This window comes from Vombatus ursinus, unplaced genomic scaffold (assembly GCF_900497805.2).
Source record: "Vombatus ursinus unplaced genomic scaffold, bare-nosed wombat genome assembly UNPS02014787.1, whole genome shotgun sequence".
Classification (NCBI taxonomy): Eukaryota; Metazoa; Chordata; class Mammalia; order Diprotodontia; family Vombatidae; genus Vombatus; species Vombatus ursinus.
The window spans coordinates 4,013,457-4,037,860 of record NW_020954565.1 but is presented as its reverse complement, the minus strand read 5'-3'; the positions used below and the strand labels follow the sequence as shown (position 1 = coordinate 4,037,860).

The 24,404-nt window shown below is 35.2% G+C and overlaps 1 protein-coding gene across 1 annotated transcript in view; it reads left to right on the top strand.

Moving 5' to 3' along the window:
- The window catches only part of DBT (dihydrolipoamide branched chain transacylase E2), a 62,736-nt gene that overhangs the window by 32,238 nt on the left and 6,094 nt on the right, over positions 1–24,404 (top strand). The window contains exons 5-8 of the mRNA XM_027868289.1: positions 3,510–3,631; positions 12,728–12,947; positions 14,207–14,373; positions 22,477–22,554. Of these exons, the coding sequence (XP_027724090.1) occupies positions 3,510–3,631; positions 12,728–12,947; positions 14,207–14,373; positions 22,477–22,554 (587 nt within the window). The remainder of the gene's footprint in view (positions 1–3,509; positions 3,632–12,727; positions 12,948–14,206; positions 14,374–22,476; positions 22,555–24,404) is intronic.

Genomic DNA, 24,404 nt, shown 5'->3' with positions numbered 1-24,404 from the left:
TACCTTCCAGACGTATGGCAGAGCCCAGCCCTAACACCAATTCTAAAGTCAGGAAGTAGTCTGGAAGGTTGGATAAACAAAAAAAAGAACCCTACCATAATCCTACCATAATGATTTACTATGTTGACAGAAGCTCAAGATACTAACAGAAGAGAAATACTCCGAAACATCTACAAGCAGTGCCTCAAAGAAAAACATTCAAATGTGGGGAGATTAAATGTTTCCCTCCTGAACCCTATCATGGGGGTTCATAGGAGTCCAATTAGACAAGGAATGGTTATCATATCTTAATGATTGTAAGAAAGGAATGGAAAGGGAGGGGAATAGGAAATACTCGAGAAGGAGGGAAAGGAAGGTTAGGGAAAATTACCTCACATAATTAGGGTGCACAAGGAGATATCTATACAGAGAAGGACTCGGTGGATGAACAGTTGACACTTGAACCTCACTCTTATCTAAACTGGTTAAAAGAAGGAAGAATAAACACACACACACAGTTGTATCTAGAAACACATTTCACTTAATGGGGAAATAAGAGGGAAATGAGGGAAGTAGAATTAGGAGAACAGATTAAGGGAGGGATTAGTCCTAAGCAAAACAAGCTCTAAAGATGTACAAAAATATTTATTGCTTCTGTCAGAATGGGAATCTGAAGAGATACGCATAAATTGGAGAAATGGATGAACAAGTAATGGTATATAAATTTGATAAATACTATTTTGGTTAATATCAGGGTCATGAACAACCAGGATTCCAGAGTACTGATTATGAAATATGCTGCCGCCTTCGTCATGGAGAGATAAAGGACTGAGAATACAGAATAAGAAAATTTTTTTGACATGAGCAATGAGAAAATTTATTTTGGTTGACTATACATATTGGTAATGGGTTCTTATGTTCTCAGTGTTGGATGGGGAGGGTTAGGAAGGTAAGAAGGTGAATCTTAGCTGATTAAAACAAATAAAATATCTAAAATTAAAAAAAACATTTTTAGTAGGAAGTGTGACTACTGCTTTGATAGTTTTTCATTCTTTATGAAAAATATTTAAGCCTTTATAAAATATTAAATTCTCCATTTAAAATCAACCCATAAGAAAGAAAATTCCATGTGGTGTAAATTCTTAATTCATAAGACTTTAACCAAGATCAAATGTGATATATCTGATAACTACAAATGCATATATAACATGAGTAGACTTTTCCCTCAGCTAGTAATGCCCTTCCAAATTACTTTGGTTTATATGTGTGTGTGTATATATATATCTGTATATCTATATCTATATATTTATATTTTATCTGTATGTATGTAAGTACATACACACGTTATTTTTTCCAATAAAATACAGTTTTTGTCTTTGTCTCTCTGTTGCCTAGCACATAGGAAGCATTTTAAAAATGCTTGTTGGTTGATTGATATAACTCAACTAAGTATACCTCTTAATTTCATCCTGAGCTGTTAAATATGTCAAAGTGATAGTCTTGAAAAATAGGTAACAACAAAGTGCTTTGAACTATAGATGTGCATAATGACTAGAGAAAAGATGTAGTATAGGAGGAAAAGTGCTGAGTTTGGAATCAGAAGACACTCAGGTTAGTTTAGCCCAGGGATGGGGAACTTACAGCTTCTAGTTCACATATGGCCTTCTAGGTCCTTGGGTGTGGCCTTTTGACTGAGTCCCAAGTTCTACAGAGCAAATCCTTGCATTATGGGATTTGTTCTGTGAAGTTTGGATTTAGTCAGAGGGTCTTACTTGAGGACCTAGAGGGACACATGTTGCCTTGAGGCTGTAGGTTCCCACCCCTGGTTTAGCCTAAAATGTCAAGTGAGTCAGATCTGATACTGCTGAGGTGTGACTGTGGCCAAGTCACATCTCTCAGCATTAGTTTCCTAATCTGTAGATTGAAGATAATGCCTACTTCACTAGATTGTTTGAAGAATCCAGTTAAAAGTCCTTTGTAAACTTTTAAGGCTGTACGTAAAACAGCTGTTGTTATTGCTAACGATCACACTGCTGATAATAAGTAGCCATTTCTCTGAAATAGAGGTCTGGCCTATGGCATTCATTGATGTCATATGATTGCAAATTATACAATACCATATCCTTTGACGAATTAAAGTTTCAGGTCACCAAAAAGACAATGAAGAGCCCTTATAAAAACATGGCATCTATTATGAAAACTCAGAATGACTGAGGTTGGCAAAAAAAAAAATTTGAGTATGACATAAAGGTATTTTTAAATTATATTGAGAAAAAGAAAGGATTGGACCACTGCTCAGATTGGGTAAAAACAAATAGATGGCAGAAGAAGGCAGAACTTCTCAACTCTTATTTTCCTTCTTTATTTTCTGCTTGGGAGTAGACAGAACAAGAGAGAACAAAACTGGTTAATAAAGGTTAGTACTTAAGATCAGTAAGTAGATAGTCAGTGAGCACCTAATTGCCCTTAATCAGTTCAAGACACTTGAAGATCTGTGGGCATTTAGCAGACTGCGAGCTCAATAAGAGTCATCAATGTGTCATTATTGCAAACCGAAAAAACAATTCAATTTCTGGTTACGTTAAGAGAGTCATGAAACTATAGAGGTAATAATTCTGTAGTATTTGCCTTGGTAAGACCATATCTAGAACATTCTGTCCTATTCTGTGTATTTTAGGAAGGACATTGAAAAACTAAAGTGTTTTCAGGTAAGGGCAACCAGGATGGTGAGGAACCTTGAATTCATGCAGTATGAAAATTAGTTGGGCTGGACATAGTTAGCTTGGAGGAGAGAATTCTCAAGGTGACATGACACCCCCTTCAAGGATTTCAAAGGCTATCATATGTAATAGGTAACAGACTTGTTCTGCTTGGCCTCAGAAGACAGAACTAGGAGCAATAGGTTGGAGTTGCATGGAGGTAGATTTAGGTTTGAGGTAAGGAAAAACTTCCTAACCATTAGAAATAACCACAAATAGAATGGGTTACTCAGTAGATAATGGGTATTTTCCTTACTAGAGGTCTCCAAACTGAGCCTGGATGACCACTTGTTTGAGATGTTGTAGAGGGTATTTTCTGAGTCTTATTTCTGTTTTTCTAGCCACAACATTCCTAGTCCTCATTTCATATTATGTTCAGTTTTAGAGTTAGAAAATAAATCGGAAAATGATTTATGTGCAACATGCATTATCAGTTTGTGGAAGATAAATTATTTTTCTCCTTTGACTTGTAACTGCTACTTAAATAATTTTACACAAATACATACATAATTTTCCTTTATCTGGTAATAGGCACCTTTAGAATTGCCTTCCAGTACTATGAAGTACTTCCTTTTGGAATGTTGTTGGTACTGTATGCTCAATTTCTGATAGGTAGCAATATGTTTTGCTGTTATCAAATACCCAATCTGACATTGATGTATTTTTTATTTTTAGAGAAAAAATATGAATTTGTGTTTAATATCTTATAGAAACTAAAATCGGTTTTCATTTAGTATTTTTAATTGGTACAATCTTCTTCCTTATTTCCAGATTCAGAAGAAGATGTTGTTGAAACTCCTGCAGTGTTTCATGATGAACATACACATCAAGAGATAAAGGGCCACAAAACACTAGCAACTCCTGCAGTTCGTCGCCTTGCCATGGAAAACAATGTAGGTTCTCCCACTAATTTTTCTGTATGTATTCCTACTTTTTAAAAAAGATGATGTATTTATATTACTTATTTCAGGGAGAAGTTTGAGGTCCTACAAGGCACTGAAAAATTTTCTAAGAGCAGTCCAGACTACTTTTACTACTTACTCAGTTTGGGGCCCATTTAATTGTTCATCTGTAGTATCTCTAAGGTCTGTGTGTTAATGGACCTATTTGTCAGTGTGTCATTGGGCTTTTGATCCAACTGTATATGATAGTTTCGACAATAGGAACTCTTCATCCACTTGATTTTTCCTATGTGGATTCTTGGGTCAAATTTTTTTTCAACGTTGGAAGGAACCTAAGAGATTCCATTTAATATCCAATCTGTAACTGAAAAATAATCCCCTTTATAGTGTAACAGGTGGCTATAGTTGTTTGCATGTTGTCTCTCCCATTAGAATGTGAGTTCCTTGAAGGCAAACTATGTTTTTTTTTCTTTTCTTTATATCTTCAGCACTTAGCAGAGTGCCTAGTACACAGTAAGTGCTTAATAAATGTTTGTTGACTGACTGGCTGGTCATCTAGCTTTTGTTTGAAGACCTCTAATGAGGAGATCACCCCTTATTTTCTCAAAGAGTCTATTCCACTCTGAGATTGCTTCTACCCACTATTGCCCTCTGGGGTCAGATGGAACATTTCTACTCTCTCCTCCACATGACAGCTTCAGCTATTTGAAAACTACTTTCATGGTCACTCCAAGCTTATTAATATCCTCACTAAAATGTGGTGCCCAGAGCTGAACAAAATACTTCAAATATGGTCTGATCATTGTAGAATATAAGCCATTCACTTTCTTAGACAGTAGTCCATTATACCTCTTAATGCAGCCTGTAATAACAGTAATAACTATTTTTATTATATGATATTAATAATAATAGTTTTGGCTATTATATACTGTTGACTCATGGAGTTTGTAGCCCATTAAAACCCCTTTTTCATCTTTTTCAGATGAACTGTTGTTGTCTAGCCATATCTCTCTCATCTTGTACTTGTGAAGTTGAATTTTTTTTTTAACAGATTCAGTTCCTGTGCTGATCTGTTGAGATCTTTTTAGGTCTCTAATTTGTTATTCAGTGTATGAGCTTCTTTAGGAGGCTCTACAGTATTCAGGGACTTCTTGTAAACCACACAATGTCATCTGCAAAGAGGAGCCTATAGGGGATTTCATGAAGTATTGGGAATACTTCTGCCACTTGAACACTTTGCTGGACATCCTCCATGATAGTGGTAAACACCTTTGGTGAGCAAAAGTCTCCCTATTTTGTGCCTAGCTTGATATTAATGATTAGGATCATTGGACAAAATAACTTCTCTTTCATATTTCATGAAATCTTGAAAGTTGCACAAGAATCCCTCCAGTTTCATAATCTTTTTGCACTGCTGTATGTGAATAGGTATTCCACATTCCTCATTAGTTCCTCTAGTGCTTTTCAATATTCAGTTTTTGGTAATGGAAATTTCTATTCTTATATCATCTCCTGTCCATAAATTGATAAAGCATATTGTGCACTTAGTGTCATGGAATATCACTCTCTCCAGAGAAGCAAAATTTCAGGTGATCCAGAAGCTAATGGAAGAATGCATAGTAATCATATATAAGCTGGAGTATATTGCCAATGAAGAATAGAACTCCAGAAGTCATATAAGATATCATCAAAAAGCTATATGACCAGAAAATGTGCTGGGCATTTGTGAAGTTAGAGGGAGGGATAACTCATGTGTTCTGTTGATGTCCAAGGAACGCCAGGAGTATGAAAGGTGGAACACCTCTGGAGGATTTATGAGAGAACAGGTACAAGAGTTGCATAGAATAAGAAAGCACAGATGGCTTGTGGTCTCTTACTGTTGTGGTACTACCTACATGGATAAGATCACTGAAATAAAGTATCAATCACTGATCACTGATCATTGAAGTATCAAAATATTCTTATAAAACATATTGAAATAGTATTTATTAAGATCTATAGATCAGCATAATAGAATGATAGGTGAGGAGAAGGCAAGGATATACAAAAGAATACATTTTTTTCCTGAAAAAGGAATAGAGGGAAATGAAGAATGGTAACTATTCACATGAATATAATTCATTATGGTTTAGAGACAGTGAATTCATTGCTTGCTTCAAATGAACAAGAGTTGTCTCATTTCTGATTTATGGTTATTTAGTTAGTAGGGTTTTTTAATGTCAGAATTATTGCCTGTAGAAATGGGTTGTAGTATTTGAACTTAATTTGTCTTACCGCAGATAAGTAGAGGACAGTACTGCCGCTGATCTACTGTTTGTTGAAGTAGTAAATGATTAGAAATTATCTACCTAGTAATAATCTCATAGTTCCAAATCTTGACATCTGATTTTTTAAGTAAAGCTAAATCATGAACATTTAAACATAGCTTTTAAAATTATTTAAGTTCACAGAAAATAATTTACATAAATCCAAATATCCTGTATGACTGTGAGTCATGAAATAACCATAGTTTCTGAAGTATTAAAGTTTCAGGTAACCCAAAGACTCAAACAAAAGAACATATGTAAAAATGCTTTGTAGACTTTAAAATGCTGTGTAAATGTCAGTCATTAGTATTATTGAAGCCCATGTGTGAGCTTTAGTGCCTCACCAGCAGTGAGGCCTAAGAGATATGTTACTAGAAGAAGTAAGGTGTCCATGCCATCAGAAGGTGTAATGGAAGGATACTTTCTTTGCTCCATTAGTGTCTATGCAGCGTTAGCAGATTTAAAGGAGTGCCCCAAGCATGTTAAATGGACATTTTGTAGAAAATTTATGGGGGAACATAGATGGAAGTTAGTTGCACAGGGTGAAAGGGTGATTGTGATCTGCAGTGTTGGAGGTAGTACCCACATTGATGGAATCATAGATTCATCCAGTTTGTGACAGGATGAATACAATTTTTATCTTTCGAGGATAACGTAGTCCTTTGAAAAACATTTCACATGGGGATGGGGTGGAGAGGGGAGCCAGAGCCAAGATGGCAGAGAGAAGGCAGAGACTCTCTTGACTTATCCCAAATTCCCTTCCAAACAACTTTAAATAATGCCTCGAAACAAATTCTGGAGCAGTAGAACCACAAAAGGACAGGGTGAAACAATTTTCCTGGCCAAGACAACTTAGAAGGTCAGCAGGAAAGGTCTGTTGCACCAGGATGAAATGGAGCACGGTCTAGTGCAGGCCACACCCCAGCAAACCAGTAGCAGGCTGTGGAGGCAACTGAATCAGCAGCAGAAACAGAGGATTCCAGGGCTTTCAGCCTACAGATGGTAAAAAGGTCAGATAAAAGGTCAGAAGATGATTACAGGGGTCCCTTTGCTGGTAGTGGGTGCAGACTCTTTTGTGTGGTCCATGTGCAAATCTAGGTCCCAGTCCTAGGTTGTAGTCCCAGGATGAGGAGAGGCACCAGAGTTTGAAGCTACAGGGGAGCAGGGACTTTGGTTACAGTTCCAGGGTGGAAAGAGTGCTTGTGGTCACTCACAGATAAGAGCACAGTCCAGGAGAGTAGTAAACATGCCTCTCTTTAGATCATACCCCCTTGGAAGAACTTAAAATGTACGGACACTCCAGAACTAGTTTCGAAACCAATTACACAAAAAACCTGAAGCTTGGGACAGAACCCCCTCCACTCCAGGAGCAGAGCCCAACTTCAACATAAAGTTAAAAGTCAAGAAATAGACTGGAAAAATGAGCAAACAACAAAAAAAGAATAGGGTCATAGACAGTTACTATGGTGACACAGAAGATCAAAACACAAACTGAAAAGACAACAAAGTCAAGATAGCTACATCCAGAGCCTCAGTGAAAAATGTGAATTGGTTGCAAGCCCAGAAAGAATTCCTAGAAGAGCTCACAAAGGATTTGAAAAATCACAAAAGAGGTAGAGGAAGAATTAGGAAAGAAATGAGGGTGTTGCAAGAATATCACGAAAAAAGAGTCAACAGCTTGGTAAAGGAGACACAAAAAATACTCTTTAAAAATCAAAATAGCCCAAATGGTAAAAGAGACACAAAAATCCACTGAAGAAAAGAACTACTTAAAAAGTAGAATTGGCAGAATGTAAAAGGAAGTACATAGCTCACTGAAGAAAATAATTCCTTAAAAATTAAAATTGGACTAAAGGAAGCTGGTGAATCCATGAGATATCAAGAAATAATAAAACAAAACCAAAAGAATGAAAAGGTAGAAGAAAATATGAAATATTGTTAGAAAAACAACTGATCTGGAAAATAGATTGAAGAGACATAATTTAAGAATCATTGGACTTTCCGAAAGCAATGATAAAAAAAAAAGAGCCTAAACATCAACTTTCAAGAAATTATCAAGGAAAACTGGCCTGATATTCTAGAACCAGAAGGTAAAATAGAAATTGAAAGACTACGCTGATCACCTCCTGAAAGAAATCCCAACATGAAACTCCCAGCAATATAATAACTAAATTCCAGAGCTCCTAGGTCAAGGAAGAAAATATTGCAGGCATCCAGAAAGAAATAATTCAGATATCACAATAAGGATAACACAAGATTTAGCTGCTGCATTAAAGGACCAGAGAGGTAGGAATGTGATATTCTTGAGGGTAAAGGAGCTAAGATACCAACCAAGAATCACTTACGCATCAAAATTGAGTATAATCCTTCAGGGGAGAAAAATGGATATTCTGTGAAATATAGAGGACTTTCAAGCATTCCTGATGAAATGACCAGAGCTGAATAGAAAATTTGACTTTCGGTACAAGACTCAAAGGAAGCACAAAAAGATAAACAAGAAAGAGAAACCAGAAAGGATTCAATAAGGTTAAATTGTTTACATTCCTGCATGGGAAGATGATACTTGTAACTCCTAAGAACTTCTCATTATTAGGGCAATTAGAAGGAGGATACACAGACAGAAGGCACCAGATATGGGTTGAATGTAATGGGATGATATCTAAAAAAATAATATTAAGGGGTGAGGAAAAGGAATGCAGTGGGAGAAGGGAGAAGAGAGAGGTAGAATGGGGTAAATTGTCTCACATAAAAGACATATGAAAGAGCTTTTAAAGTGGAAGGGAAGACGGGGAAAGTGTGTGTGTGTGTGTGTGGTGGGGGAATTGCTTCAACCTTTCTCATAAAAGTACTGGCTCAAAGAGGGAATAACATACACACTCAATTGGGTATAGAAATATATCTTACCTTACAGGAAGGTATGAAAGGAAGGAAATAATACAAGAGGGAGAGGGGCTAATAAAAGTCAGGGCAGATCGGTGGAGTCAGTGATCAGAAGCAAAACACTTTTGAGAACGGAAAGGGTGAAAGAAGAAAGAGTGGGATAAATGGGGGAAAACAGGATGGAGGAAAATACACAGTAATCGTACCTTTGAAAAAAATTTACAGCAAGTTTCTCTGAAAAAGGCTTTATTTCTCAAATATATAGAAAACTGAGTCTAATAAAAAATAAACCATTTCCTAGTTGATCAATGGTCAAAGGATATGAACAGGCAGTTTTCAGACAAAGTAATCAAAACTCTCTGTAGTCATATAAAAAATGGTCTCAATCACTTTGATTAGAGACATGCAGATTAAAACAACTCTGAAGTACCATTCTGTACCCATCAGATTGGCTAATATGACAGAAAAGGAAAATGACAAATGTTGGAGGGGATATGAGAAAATTGAGACACTAATGCACTGTTGGTGGAGTTATAAACTGATTCAACCAATCTGGAGAGTAATTTGGAAGGTTATAAAACCATGCATACATTTTGACTGAGCAATACCACTACTAGGTCTGTATTACAAAGAGATCAAAGAAAAAGGAAAAGACCTATATGTACAAAAATACGACAACTCTTTTGTGTTGGCAAAGAATTGGAAATTGAGGGGATGCCCATCAATTGGGGAATGGCCGACTGAACATTATAGTTTTTGATTGTGATGAAATACTATTGCACTATAAGAAATGATGAGCAAGAAGCTCTCAGAAAAACCTGGAAAGACTTCCATAAACTGACACAAAGTAAAATGAGCTGAACGAGGAGAATGTTGTACACAGTTATAGCAATATTGTACGATGATGAACTGTGAATAATGACTTAATTATTCTCAGCAATACAATGATCCAAGACAATTCCTAAGAACTTATGATGAAAAATGCTATCCATCTGTAGAAAAAGAACTGATGGAATCTGAATGCAGATCAAAACATACTTTTTCCCTTTTTTTTTGGCCTGTTTTCTTTCACAGCATGACTCATGTGGAAATATGTTTTGCATGACTGCACATGTATAACCTATTATCATATTGCTTGCCTTCTCAATGCGGGGGGAGAGGAGGGAAAGAATTTAGAATTCAGAATTTTTAAAAAGAATGTTAAAATTGTTTTTACATGTAATTGAGAAAAATATTAAATTTATTTCACAGAAAGAAAAACATTCATATAAATGGAATAGAGCTTAAGAATGAGGAATTGATGCATAATATTTGCAAGAATGTAGTCAGTTACTTCTCTACCCACATTAATGTAGACAGAATAGAATTATAGTTTAATAGAAATACCTTGCAGCTACATCAAAAATTAAAAAGAGGCAAAAAGGAGCAGGGAGTCAAGTGGTCCAAAAGCATCTTTTTTTCAAATTAAGCTATAATATCTTATTTACCCAAGAGTAAACAATATAAATGTAAACATTATAAACAATATATTTCTATTGAGTAAAATTCTGGAGTTGAAAGGCATTAAAGTATAGTTAAGTGTATTTGTACTACTATTATCTAAGTCTCATTCCTCTTAAATGACTGAATAAAAGCATTTATTAAGCATTCTTTATGTATCAAATTCAATGCTAAGCTTTGAGGCTACAAATAGAAAACCCAGACTGTCCTGTTCTCAGGGAGTTTATGTTCTAACTGGATGAGAGAGCACAAATGAAGGAATTCAGTTTTAGGACAGTAAGAAAGGCCTAATGGTCCAGGCCATCAGAATACAATAATGGAAGATGGCAAAGTCCAGGGGTTCTTAAGGTTTAGCACCAGGGCTGATAGCAGTAACATCACTTAGGCCTGTTCCTTTAGGCCTACAATAATATACATTGATGAGGTTTTAAGCAGTTTGACAATGACAAGAGCATTGGATTTTAATTCAGAGGACCTAGGTTTGAGTCTTATGTGACCTTGGGTATGTTATTTAACCTCTCATGGCCTTTCATGCATGATTTATAAAATCAGGGGCTTGGACTACATGATGTTTAAGGCCCTTTCCAGGTCTAAATCTATGATCCTATGATCCCCCAATAAATTAATTTCCTGTACAACATCCTAATATTCAGCTTCTGTTTAAATATATCCAGTAAAAAGGAACTCATTACTGCATGAAACTACAAACTGCATGTTCAATGAGTTCACCACTGTGTGAAAAAGTCCATTCCATTTTCAAACAGCTCTTGTTAGAAAGTTTCTTCTTAGGTTGAGCCAAACCCTGTCTCCTTGTAATTTAATATTACAGAATCTCAGTGTTGGGAGTCCAATCTGACTCTGAACATTCCTTCTTTAACATCCTCAACAAGTCATCATCTAATCTTCACTTAAAGACTTCCGGTGAACCTAATCCTTCCTGAGACAACCCATTCTACCTTGGGACATTTTTAATTTTTAAGAAGGAAAGCTCATATCATGTAAAGTGAAATGAACACAGAACCAAGAGAACATTGTACACAGTAACAGAAATACTATGACAATCATCAACTGTGAAAGATTTAGCCACCCTGATCAATACAACGATCCATGACAGTTCCAAAAGACTCATGGTGAAAAATGCTGTCTACCTCCAGAGAGAGCACTGATGACCTCTGAGTACAAATTGAAGCGTTTTTTTCTTACTTTCTTTATTTTTCTTGCTTTATTGCAGCGTGACTAATATGGAAATATGTTTTGCATGACTTCACATGTATAAAGGGTATCAGATTGCTTGCCTTCTCAGTGGGTGGAAGAGGGACTGGAGAGAAGGAGAGAATTTGGAATTCAAAATGAAAAAATGTTTAAAAAAGTTTTTTCTTCTATCAAGTTGAAATTTGGCTGTCTGCAGCTTCCATCTATTCATTGATTCTAGTTCTACAGTAGAGTAAGTCTTAGCCCACTTTCATTTGGTAGCTTTTCAGATACTTGAAAACTATCATGTTCCCCTAAGCTTTATCTCCTCCAGGCTAAGTATCCCTATTTCCTTCAACCAGTCCTCCTATGTCGTAGTCCCTAGGGCTTTCACCATATGGGTTGCCCTCCTCTGGATGAGTTCCTTGGAAGGGAAACTCATCAGTTTCCTTCCTAAAATATGGCATGCAGAACTAAGCACAGTATTCATGATGTGGTCTGAACAAGGCAAGAGTATCTGCAACTTCTACTCATTGGTCCTAGTTCTTCCTTCTGGAGCCAAGTAGAGTAAGTCTTAGCTTTCTTCCATAAGATAGCTCTTGAAAACTTTGAAATTATCATTACCTGTCTCCTTCTTCCCAGACTAAACATTCCCAATTGAATCAACCAATCCTTAACCCAGTAATTAAGATATTCAGATGCCAAATGTGCCTCTAATATGATTGTTTTTGATAATTTATATACTTTTCTAGCAAAAAAATAAATGAGAAGGTATTTGAGAGCTTTGCTATGGTTGTTCTTTTCATTGTTACACTTTTTTATTTAACCAAGAAATTGGTTAAAACTTGTTGGTATTTAACAAACGTATCATTTTCAAATTTTAAGTTGTCTGTTTTCATTCATTTTTGTTACCTTTTTTCCCTAACAGAAGTATAGTAATGGTTATGCACATCTAAGAATGCCTGAAAGCTTAAATCATTTGAATTCACCTTTAGCAATTTTGAAGTATAGTTTAGTTAGCACATAGACAAACTAAAACAGTGAAAAAGTAATTATCTTCTGAGTGAGAAATACTGAAGTATAAAATGTAATTTTAATCCTAGAGCTTTTTTGATATAATGAATATGTTAATGTTTAGCTTTGTCCTGTTGAGAATGGATTAATTTATTAACTGAAAAAAATCTTATTTTTGTTATACATTACTTTTCAGATAAAACTGAGTGAAGTTGTTGGAACAGGAAAAGACAGTAGAATCCTTAAAGAAGATATTCTCAATTATTTGGCAAAGCAGACAGGAGCTATTTTACCTCCATCACCAAAGTCTGAAATCATCCCACCTGTAATAAAATCTGAAACAATTCAATCTATTCCTCTACCAGTGCTGAAACCTAAAGTATTTACAGGCAAAGATAGAACAGAACCCATAACAGGTAAAGTCATTAATATAATGTATCAGTAAAATAACCTTTAGGGAAATTTCTTGAAAAGGTCTGGTCAAGTATGACATTGGCAAATTTATAATGAATTGAATTTGTTGAGGAATTCTCTCAACCAAGAGGAATGGAATCTTTTGGGGAGATATGTATTCACCAGTAGAAGTCTGATAACTGTGGGTCATGGGTAGGAGGTCAACTTTAAGGTAAGAAATTTATTAGTATGCTAAGGAAGATTGTTTTCATGAGGTAGCTTCAACTTTCTAGGATACAGATATGGTTTTTATAACCGTTCAGGCTGGCTTAGCATTCTGCAGAAACTTAGAATGGATAAATAAAGCATCACCCAGGAGGAATGGGAGGCATGGAGAAAGAGAGGGGCTCAGCTGAATCAGAAGAGGGGAGTATTTGGTATGCAACTGGCAGGATTTATTATAAGAAAACAATGCTCATTCAAGGGCAGTAGACTAGGGCAAGTAACCAAATACTTTTACAGTTGTGAAAGAAGTCCCTTCTGCAGAAGTGTCTCTGCAGAAGACTGCAGAGTCCCTTAAACAAGGAGAGCAAGTAGTTGTTATAACAGTAGATGAGGCTATCTGCTTTGCTCTGTCCTTTCATAGTTTGTTATATTTTGTTTCTCCTTCAACCAGGTTTTGGGACTTTCTGTTCTGTTATTAGACCACCAGTTAGTTAGGAGATTAGTTCATCAAGAGGCTGCAAAGTAATTTTGATTCCTATTTTTCTCCAAGTTTCATGTAAGTATTAGTTAAACAGGTAAATTTTTGATAACTGCTAATGAGTAATACTAGAGCAAGTTTACTTAAAATATAAGCTCTATTATTTATGGTTTTATTTGAAGACATGCAAAATTTCAGCTTTTCCTTTTGAATTCAAGTTTTCAGAAGGTAGCATATTCTGGTTTACTTACAGACTCATACAAAACATCTGGGGACTATGTGCAATGTTGTAAATGACAGTCATGTGACAATTAAAAATCGAAAGAGACTTATCTGTTTAAATTCTCATCTTGAGCTATTGAATATTTCAGCCTCAAAAAAAAAAACACACTTAAAACAATGCCATGTACCATTGGATACATTTCCCTTAGTTGTCCAAAATCAGCAGCTTCCAGGTTTTGTAAGGTAGAGAGTTGTCATAAGAAAAAAAAAAGATTTCATTTTTGAAATTAAAGATCATAAAAATGTAATGTTTTGTTAAAATAAGTTTCTGATAAATGGTTACTCAATTTTTTTCAGGCTTTGAGAAAGCTATGGTCAAGACCATGTGTATGGCCATGAAGATTCCTCATTTTGGTTATTGTGATGAAGTTGACCTTACTCAACTGATTAAGCTACGAGAAGAATTAAAGCCCATAGCTTTAGCCCGTGGAATTAAACTCTCCTTTATGCCTTTTTTCTTAAAGGTGAGAATTCATTCATATTAGAGGCATCAAGTATAGAGCAATTGAAATTCAGTTTATCAAAAATGTAGTACATTGAATGTGGATTTCCCAATCAAATATTACTTTTTATTCAAACATAGTATTTAAAATTTCTCATGAATTCCCCTTTTTTTCTTGTTCCCCAAGAGTTCTTAATCTAAGTATCTCCTTACTATCTTTTATCTAACCATCCTTTCTAAGTATAGTGTTGTCTATTGTGAGACATTTAGTCTATATTCACAGGGTCATATAATCTTAGATTTATTGAATTCATTTCATTAAACATTAATTAAGCACCTACTATATATAAGGTATTTTGCAGGGAATATGAAATACAAACAAAAATGTTCTAAACAGATTTTATTTCTAATAGTCATAATGGTTTTATCTTTAGGAGCTTATATACCATGTGCACTTGTAAAGACAAAGTATATGCAAAGCAATACAAAGTAATGTCAAGAGGGGAGAGCATACTAAAAATGAGGGGGTGTCAAGAAAAGGCTTAGGTGGAAGACATTGCCTGAGGACAAACTAAAGATGCTTTGAGGGGGAGAGGATGAAGGAAAGTATTCCAGATAGTGGGGTGAGGTACCACTTGTGCAAGGATGAGAAGTAAAATGTATGGGCAACAGTTAGATCAGACTGACTTGAATAAAGAGTGTGGGAAGGAGATTCATGTGAGCTCAGACTGGATAGATTGGTAGGCCTCAGATTGTGGAGGACTTTATATGCCAGGCTGAGAAGTCAGGATTTTATCTTACAGGCAGTAGGTTGCCATTGAAGATTTCTTGAATGAGAGGTGTGGGAGGAGCAGGAGGAAAGTAACATGGTCAAATCTTGTGCTTTAGGAATACCATTTTGGCAACTGTGTGAAAGATTGGAGAGGGGACCCTGCAGACCATTTGGGAAGTTATTAGAATAATCCATGGAAGAGGTCTTGATGGCCTGAATTAGGGTAGCAGCTATGTTAGTAGAGAGAAGGGAACAGATTGATGACTATAGAATTTTGCAAAACACTGTGTAAAACACTATGTAAATGCTAGCTATTCTTTTTAGATAACAAAGGTGTTGTGGAGCTAAGTATCAGTAAGACTTATCTGACTGGATATAAGGGTTAAAGGGGAGGAAAGAGTTAAAGATAATTCCTGGGTAGCTAGAAGAACAGTGGTACCATCAGTAGAAATTTCAAAGAAGGAAGGTTTTAAGGGAAAAAAATGTTCTATTTAAAACATGCTGAATTTGAGGTGCCAGTGGGACATGCAGGTGGCACTGTCCAAGTATTTGGTAATTGGGGACTGAAAAGTTCAGGAGAGACATTATGGTTGATTATATTGATTTGCAGATCATCTACAGAGAAGTGAAAATTGAAACCATGGGAGCCCACATAATGTTAGAGCTAGATGGGGTCTTAAGAGATTGGCTGATCAACCCTCTTATCTTACAAATGAGAATGCTGAAGGCCAGAAAGGTTAACTGATTTGCACTTAGTCACATAGCAACTGGCAGAGTCAGTATAAAAACTGAGGTCTGCTAGTAGGGGCAGCATGCTGACAAAGAAGAGAGAGAACTTCATGTGAACTCAGGAAGACATGAGTTTGAATCCAGCCTCAGACACTCACTGTGTAGCCCTGGACAAGTCTCTTGATTTCTCAGCCTGAGTTTCCTCATGTATAAAATTAGGATAATAATAGCACCTGCCTCATAGGGTCATTGTGAGGATCAAAGCACTTTGCTAATCTTAAAGTGCTGTATAAATGCTGGCTATTACTATTGTGTTTTCCATTATACGATGCTGACTTATTCTGGTAAGCCTTTGAATTCAGATAATGTGACTCATTATTCATTGTTTCCATTTCAAACAGTGATTCAATGAAATTTAATTCAACTAATTAAACTTGATTTAATTAAGATTATTTTAGATTAGTTTTAGTTAGTTTCCCGTACTACCTCTTAGAGAAACACACTGAAGATAATGAAACCGGAAAACAGAGAAGGAGAGGAAAAGGAAATGGGGACTTCTCAGGCTTGGAAATGAATGTCTTAAAATTCTCACACCCTATGTTCCTGTTATCATTGACTTGAAAATCTAATGAGGGGCAGCTAGGTGGCATAGTGGATAGAGCACTGGTCCTGGAGTCAGGTGGACCAGAGTTCAAATCTGGCCTCAGACGCATAACACTCACGAGCACTGTGACCCTGGGCAAGTCACTTAACCCCATTGCCTAGCACACAAAAAAAAAAAAAAAATAATAATAATACCTTTGGGGGCAGCTAGGTGGCGCAGTGGATAGAGCGCTGGCTCTGGATTCAGGAGGTCCTGAGTTCAAATGTGGCCTCAAACAAGTAACACTTACTAGCTGTGTGACCCTGGGCAAGTCACTTAACCCCATTACCGAGCCCTCCCCCAAAAAATCTAATTGATTTCATAATTCCAATTCAAACACTTATTAAGAGACTACAGAGTTATACTCCAGGACATAAGAAGGTTAGATGAGATATTGTCCTTGCCATCATGGCCTTTAAAATTCTTTTTTCTCTTGAAAGCCCCTTTACTGCCATTTGAGACTTTAAAGTTCATCGTTGCAACAAGGATTAACTTTTGCCAGTGAGCTCTTTTTAAAAACCTTTAATTATAACTTTATAACCATTAAGCAGAAAAGTCAAACAAAATCAAAATAAAGTCATCGATAAAATTATTCAGTTTGACAAGCATTAAGTGACTACTATGTATTAGGCACTATGCTAGATGCTGGGGATACAAAGTTAAATAAATAATGACAGTTCTTGCCCTCAAGGATCTTACATTGTATTATAATTGGGAGATATACAAAAAGCACATTTGTGATCAGACCAAATGAGAGATCCTGACCAAAGTATTCTAGTAAATTTAAGAGTCAGAGACAGAGGCACACACATACACAGAGGTATACACTCACATAGTGACATACAAAGAGAGATATATGCAGAAACAGAGACATACACACATACAGAGGCATGCAAACACAGTCATACATAGAGAGATACATCCAGAGACAGACATAGAAGGAAAAGGATCAGGAGAGGCTTCACTGAGTAGGTGACAATTGAGATGAGTGTTGAAGGAAGAACAAGATCTTAGGTAAGGTGGAGATGTAGAGGAAGTACATTTCATGCATTCTTTGGGAGTGGACACAGCATTAGCCAATAGTCTAGTTTGTCTGGAGTGATGTAACTTAAATCTGGAGAGGTAGGTAGGTGCTAGATTGTGGGGGACCTTAAATGTCTTTATATTTTATCCTAGAGGTAATAGAGAGAGCCAGTATAGGATTTAAAGCAGGGCAGGGATGTGTTTAAACCTGGGTTAGGTAGAGTATTTTAGTAATTTAGTAATTGTATGAAAGTTACACTAGAGAGGGGAGAGGCTAGAATCAGGCAGTCGGAACTGTTAATAGTTCAGTTGAGACTTGACAAGGACATAAATTAGGGTGGTAGCAGTATATGAATTCAGACCATTTAGAAATGGTTAAAAGGAAAAAATATGTATGTTAATTTGAATAAAATAAATAAAAACTGACATCTTATTGTCTTCTCTTCCAAATTATTTTATTCTGTGTACTTATTTGGTTGTCATCATATTTTATGTAGTTATCAGTGTGTATGCTCTGGTTCTGCCTTCTTCACTCTGTCATTTCCTAAGGCTTTCCATATTTCTTTATATTCTTCATATTTGTCATTTTTATGTTGCAATATATTGTACATTTCTGGTTTTTGTTTTTGTTCTTTGGCAATTAGGGTTAAGTGACTTGCCCAGGGTCACACAGCTAGTAAATGTCAAGTGTTTGATCTGAGGCCACATTTGAACTCAGGTCCTCCTGACTCCAGGGCTGGTGCTGTATCCACTGTGCCATCTAGCTGTCCCCATATTGTACATTTCTTATGTGACGTTAATACATCACGGTTTATTCAGGCATTCCATAGTCATTAGACACATAGAGTGTTTCTAGTCTTACACTATTAGAAAAAAAGCTACTAGGAATTTTTTTAACAGAAAGGTCGTCTTTTCCCTTTTTATCTAACTTTCTTAGAGTATAATCTTAGTAAGTAAGAACGGTAGGCCAAAAAGGCACAATTAGTTTATACCTCATATTATACATTGCCAGATAATTGTTTTCCAAAATGGTTAAGTTTACAGCACCATCAGAAGTGTAACAGAATACCAATTTCCCATACCACCAGCTTAGTTGAATTTTATAATATTTAACTATTTTTGTCATTCTAATGAGTAGAGAGTTGTACAGCAGAGATGTGTATTGATAAAAAAAAGTAGTGTCCTCGGTGAAATCACAGGTCATTGAAGGAAATGTCTATTTGTTTGGTAGGTAAGCATTTTCCTTTCCTCAACAATTGAGACAAAACAGAAGAAAAATTAATGTTTTGTGTGCATGTAATAACTATTTTTACATCATTGATAGACTTTTTACTAAATTATATGACATGAGCCTGCATCAATGATTCATCATAAGATGGAGGCAACCTTGGGTTTTCCAGGGCTATGACAGAGGAACACAAGTTTTTGTAAATCATAACAAGTTGAACAACCCTCAAGTAGGGTCCCAGAGACTGACTTATATGTCTGTTATATGATGAGGAGGTTAGCTAAATCAAAAGAGACTTGTTACCAGGTTGGTTTGCAGAGTGGTGAATTATTTCACCATAGCAACTCGAAGACTTTATAGCAAGTTGAGAAGAAAATTACCCTTTCTGACATCATCATGGGTAATTGAAATGTAAGATATGAAATTGTAGGTCTAATCTCCATTTTTTTCATCATATTTCTATGCAGTTTATAAAATAAAAATTGTTGAAAAATTATCCCTTACCCAAGGTTTTGTAATCTTAAGTTTATCAAGCAGCAATAAATTGTATGTCTTTGATTTTAATGTTGGATTTTCTATTTGGTCCATTAATTTACTTTTTCATCTAGTACCAAATAGTTACCACTTGTGCAGCTTCTCCTTACCCCTCATTTTTCCTCCACAGTTCTTCTTAATATTTTTGTGTCTTTGTTTTTCAGTATAAATTTTATGTTATTTTATATATTCCACTGGTTTGAGGTATGTTAAATTTCTGAATTAAGTAACATATTTCAGTAAATGCAAACAACTTATTTGATTTTTGTTGTTGTTTTTCTTGTTATTACAGGTGTTCTGGGCTATAAAATCTCTGAATCACATAAATTTTGGTATCTTGTGTCTATGATGTCATTATCTTTGAAGTAATCTGTTTTTATTTCAATAATTCTTTAATACAGGCTGCATTTTAGTACATGCTTTAAAAATTTCCATTTAGGCTTGTACCATTTGATCATGTGTTTATTGTTTTTTTTCCAGTTTTATTATGATACTTAAATCTACAAAATCTGTCTGTGAATTTAACTGTAACTTTTCCATAAGCTAGATCTTGATTAGTTTTGTGAATGTTTCATTTGTATTTGAAAAATGTACATATCACCTGTTTATTCCATTCAGCTTTTCCCATGTCTGTCAAAATAAATTTCAACACCCTATTCAAGCTGTAACCTTGTTTTATCTTTTTCTTTGCATTGTATTAGCAAAGTATGGAAATATCCTATTAACTTTCTATTTATTTATTTTTGGGAAATTCTTAATTTTTTCTTTGTCAATTTAAGTACCATATTATTTGGTGTATACCTATTCAAGATTCTTAAAGTCTCCTCAGTGGTATCTTTAAGCACTAAGTATCCTTGTTTATCTTAATGATTTCTAATTTAATCATAGTATGATTGCTGCAGCAATTTTCTTGAGCTAGTTATAGCATGACAAAATTTACTTTTTCTTACATCTCTTTATGCTTTTTGACTTTTTGACATTAGAAATGTTTTCTATGGGTAACATTATTGAATTGTATTTTCAGTCCACTCTATAACTATCTTTTTGTAGGGGAATTCAGTCCATTTATGTTCAAAATTGTAATTGTTAAATTTGACTTACCTCTTAAATTATTTGTTGTGTTCATTTTGTCAGAAAGGAATTCATTTTTCATTATTTTAATAATTTCAGTTCTTGCTGAACTTAACCAAAAAACTAAACTAAATTCATTTGTTTTATGTTACTCTTTAATTTGTACCAAATCCCAATATCCTTTGTTAAAGATAGGAGTTTTGTTGCAAGATTACCCTATCTCCTCCTATTTTATAGGTATTAGCCTTTCTTCTTAAATTTTTTTTAACTGTAATTTCATTGGGGCAAGGGCTTTCAGTGAAGAGCATCTTCTGTCAATACAAATTGGTGTATTATCTGCAACTTAGAGTCTTAGAGAGTTCCCTGAGAATGAGTGGTTCTGTGACTTGGCCTAGGGCTACTCAGCCAATATGTGACAAAGGCAGTACTTGAACTTGAGGCTCCATAATGCCTTTCACATTATGTGTATTGGGATTTTTTTTGCCCTTGTCTCTTCCTCTTTGTCCATTCCCATTCCACTTAAATAAAGCTGTACCTAAGTTTGTTTGTTTGTTGTTTGTTTGTTTTAGTCCTTTGTTGAATGCACTGAGCTAACAGTTAGGTAAGCAGAGTTAAAAAGTATTCTAGCTCTTCTTGGTATTTTCTCTAGATCTTCTGGAAAAGTTTTTGATTGCATTTCCATTCCCCCTCCCTTTTCTTCTTCTTTCTATTTTCAAACTTTTTTTTTTTTCATGAATTTTTTTTAAGAACCTCTTGTTTACCCTAGCTGTCTACTCTGAAGCTGGATCTTTTCTCCAGAAATTACTCAAACTATTCTTGAATTAAATAAACCCTGTGATCTTTTGTTTTCAGTAAGAGTACCTAGTTTTTCAGGGAAATAGATTCTGGGGTTGAACTTTATGTTCTCCTTTATTTGTTCTAACTCATTTTCTTCTGTCAGCTCTTGTTCTTGTAGAAAAATCTTATTAGATTTGGATATATAGGTTTTTTGATAACTTGATTTTTGGACAGAAGGATTTTTTCCTTCGTCTTCATAGCTTGATATTTGCTGTGTTTAGATGAGCTGAATGTAGGGTCCTTTCTTGTTAGTGTTCTATGGATTCTCTTTTTTAATTATGATAACATCTTCCATACTTTAGGAAGTTTTATTGTTACAGTTTCCTGGAAAATAGTGACCAGATTGTTATCTTTTTCAAAATTCTCTAGAATTGCAATTATTTTGAAGATCCCACCATTTTTATCTCTTCTCCAGATCCATCATTTTCCTCTGTATTAATTCCTAGTATTTTTCTAATCATATTAGTTTATAGGTTTATTTTTCATAATTTTCTTCCATTCTGTCCTTCAGTTGACTAATTTTGCATTTAATGTCTTCCGTTAATGTCATATTTTCCATGCTAATTTCTAAATCAGTTTGAAATTCAATATTATGCCCTTATTTTTCTCAGGTATTTCTAGCTTTTCACTTATTTCCTCTTGTGTTTCTTTGCACATATCATTTCTTTTAATTCCTTTCTTTGTCTATTATCTATTTTATTGTACCAAGGTATTCCTTCTCTTTTTTGATGCTATTGTTGATGCTGTTTCAATACATTTTAAATGGTGTTTTTGTTTACCATTTTTTATCTTTAGCATTCTTGTGAAGTTTCCTAAGTATAGAGAAGCTCACCACTAGGAGGGTGGCCACTAGAAGATCAATTCCTTGGTCATTACAATCCATGAAACTGAGTAGGGGCCTCAAATATCACCTAGCCTGAACCTCTCCTTTCAAAGAAGTGTTAGGTCCATAGAATTCTTAATGTTTTATTTACATAAAGGCATGTCTTAGATTTTAGAAATTAACTTTGGTTCTATAGAGGTCTGTCCTTTTCCATCTCTCATCCTCGAAGTCCCTTTGACACTCAAAAGCTGACTACCTTGTCTTTGTTTCTTTAATGATTAGAGCTATCTCATTCTCTCAGATCAGAAGTTTACATTTAAGATCAGTGTCACCTATTGGTGTTATTGGCTTGAAATTTAGACCCAAGATAAAAAAAGGTTTGTGTTGTGTTTTTTTTTTTCCCCTCCCCTTCTTCATAGCCAATTTAAATGACTAAAGGTAGCATTTTTTTTTTCTTTTTACCAGGCTGCATCTTTGGGATTATTGCAATTTCCTATCCTAAACGCTTCAGTGGATGAAAACTGCCAGAATATAACATATAAGGTTTGTTCAGAACTGTTTTAAAAAGTCCTCCAGTAGCAACTGGCTTAAGTGTGTTTATATTTGAAAGATGCTGGCAGCATACCTTTGATAAATGTTTTTAAGGAGGGGAACAAAGAATATGGAAAAAAAATTGATCATGTTGTTTGGAAATAGGGGTTTAACTACTTTAAGGAACTTTTGTTTTTATGGGTATATGAGACAGATAAGTACTCTGAGGGAAAGGGAGGGACACTGAAGGGAAATGATTTAATTTGTGAAAGAAGTCTCCAAAAATCGATTTCCAGGAATTTGCAAAAAGAAACAAACAAAAAACAAAAAAGATCTATTTTGAAGAGGCAAGTACAGGTTGTGTTCCATTGAATAACTTGATTTTATTTCATCTCCTGTATGTAAACTGTAGTGCTTTGTTAGATTTGTGGTGAAAGTGCTTTTTTTTTTTAAATTACCTTTGAAAGTGCTTTTTTTAAAAAAAATTACCTTCTAGTGCAAAAAATCAGTATCAAATTTATTATACACAGGTATGTGGGTGTGGGTGTGTGTGTGTGTGTTATTTATATATATTATATATATATATAATATAAATATTTCATTAAAACATTCCCAAGGTATTGATTGGCACAAAGAAATTTGTAGGCAAAACCAACCTTTACTTGTGTGAAAAAACAAGCTGTTAAGGTAAAATACCTGTTTTGGGTTTTTTTTTAAAATATGAGACAACTTTTATTTCACCCCATAGAAAATGAAGCGGGGAAAAACAACATAAAGGAATCCCACTAGCTCACAGTCAAAATGGTTCCATTTCTCTCCCTAGTGTGTTTTAACTGCTTCCCTTCCTCTACCTCTGGGGACAATCCAGTCTTCTAGACGTATACCACTCGTCTTTGTTTTATACTCCCTTGGAAGGAAAATTATTTTGGGTGTAGTGGGGAAGGCAAACCCTGAATACTGTGTTGAATCTGTCTTTTAGCAGACTCATATGTTCCTCTGAGGGCCCAGTCTCTCCCCATCCTAGAAGGAAAATGAACTTGAGGTTAGAGGAACAAACCGCTTCCCATTGGACTGTCCCGTCTAAGATACTCACAGTAATAGGGAAGGGCAAAACTCAGACCTTACGCTCACTTCTCTGCTGTGACTTTATTCCCTTGTTGCTCCTCTACTTTCAGTGCCATCTATTTAATCCTCCACTTCCTATAAGAGGAAAGATCAATTCTAGAACTGTTAAACTTGCATTGTTAGCGAGTCGTCTCTGAAATACTCAATGCACAGGAAATCTGCCCTTTTATTTTTTAAAAATAGTATTTTATTTTCCCCCAGTTACATGTAAAAACAATTTTAGCATTTGTTGGGTTGGGATTTTTTTGAGTTCCAAATTCTCTCTTTCCCTCCCTCTCCTTCCCCTTTCCTGAGACAATAAGCAATCTGATATAGGTTATACGTGTGCAGTCATGCAAAACATTTCCATGTTAGTCATTTTGTAGAAGAAAACTGAACAAAAAAAATTAAAAATAGTATGCTTTGGTCCATATCCAGACATCATCGGTTCTTTCTCTGGAATCAGATAGCATTTTTCATCATAAGTCTTTTGGAATTGTCTTGGATCATTGTGTTGCTGAAAATAGCTGTCATTCACAGTTGTTCGTGGTACAGCATTCCTGTTCTCCTGGTTCTACTCACTTCACTTTGTATCAGTTCATATAAATATTTCCAGGTTTTTCTGAAATCAGCCTGCTCATCATTTCTTATAACACAATAAAATCCATTACAATCATAAACCACAACTTGTTTAGACATTCCCTGATGGACATGCCCTCAATTTCCAATTTTTTGCTACCACAAAAAGAGTTGCTATA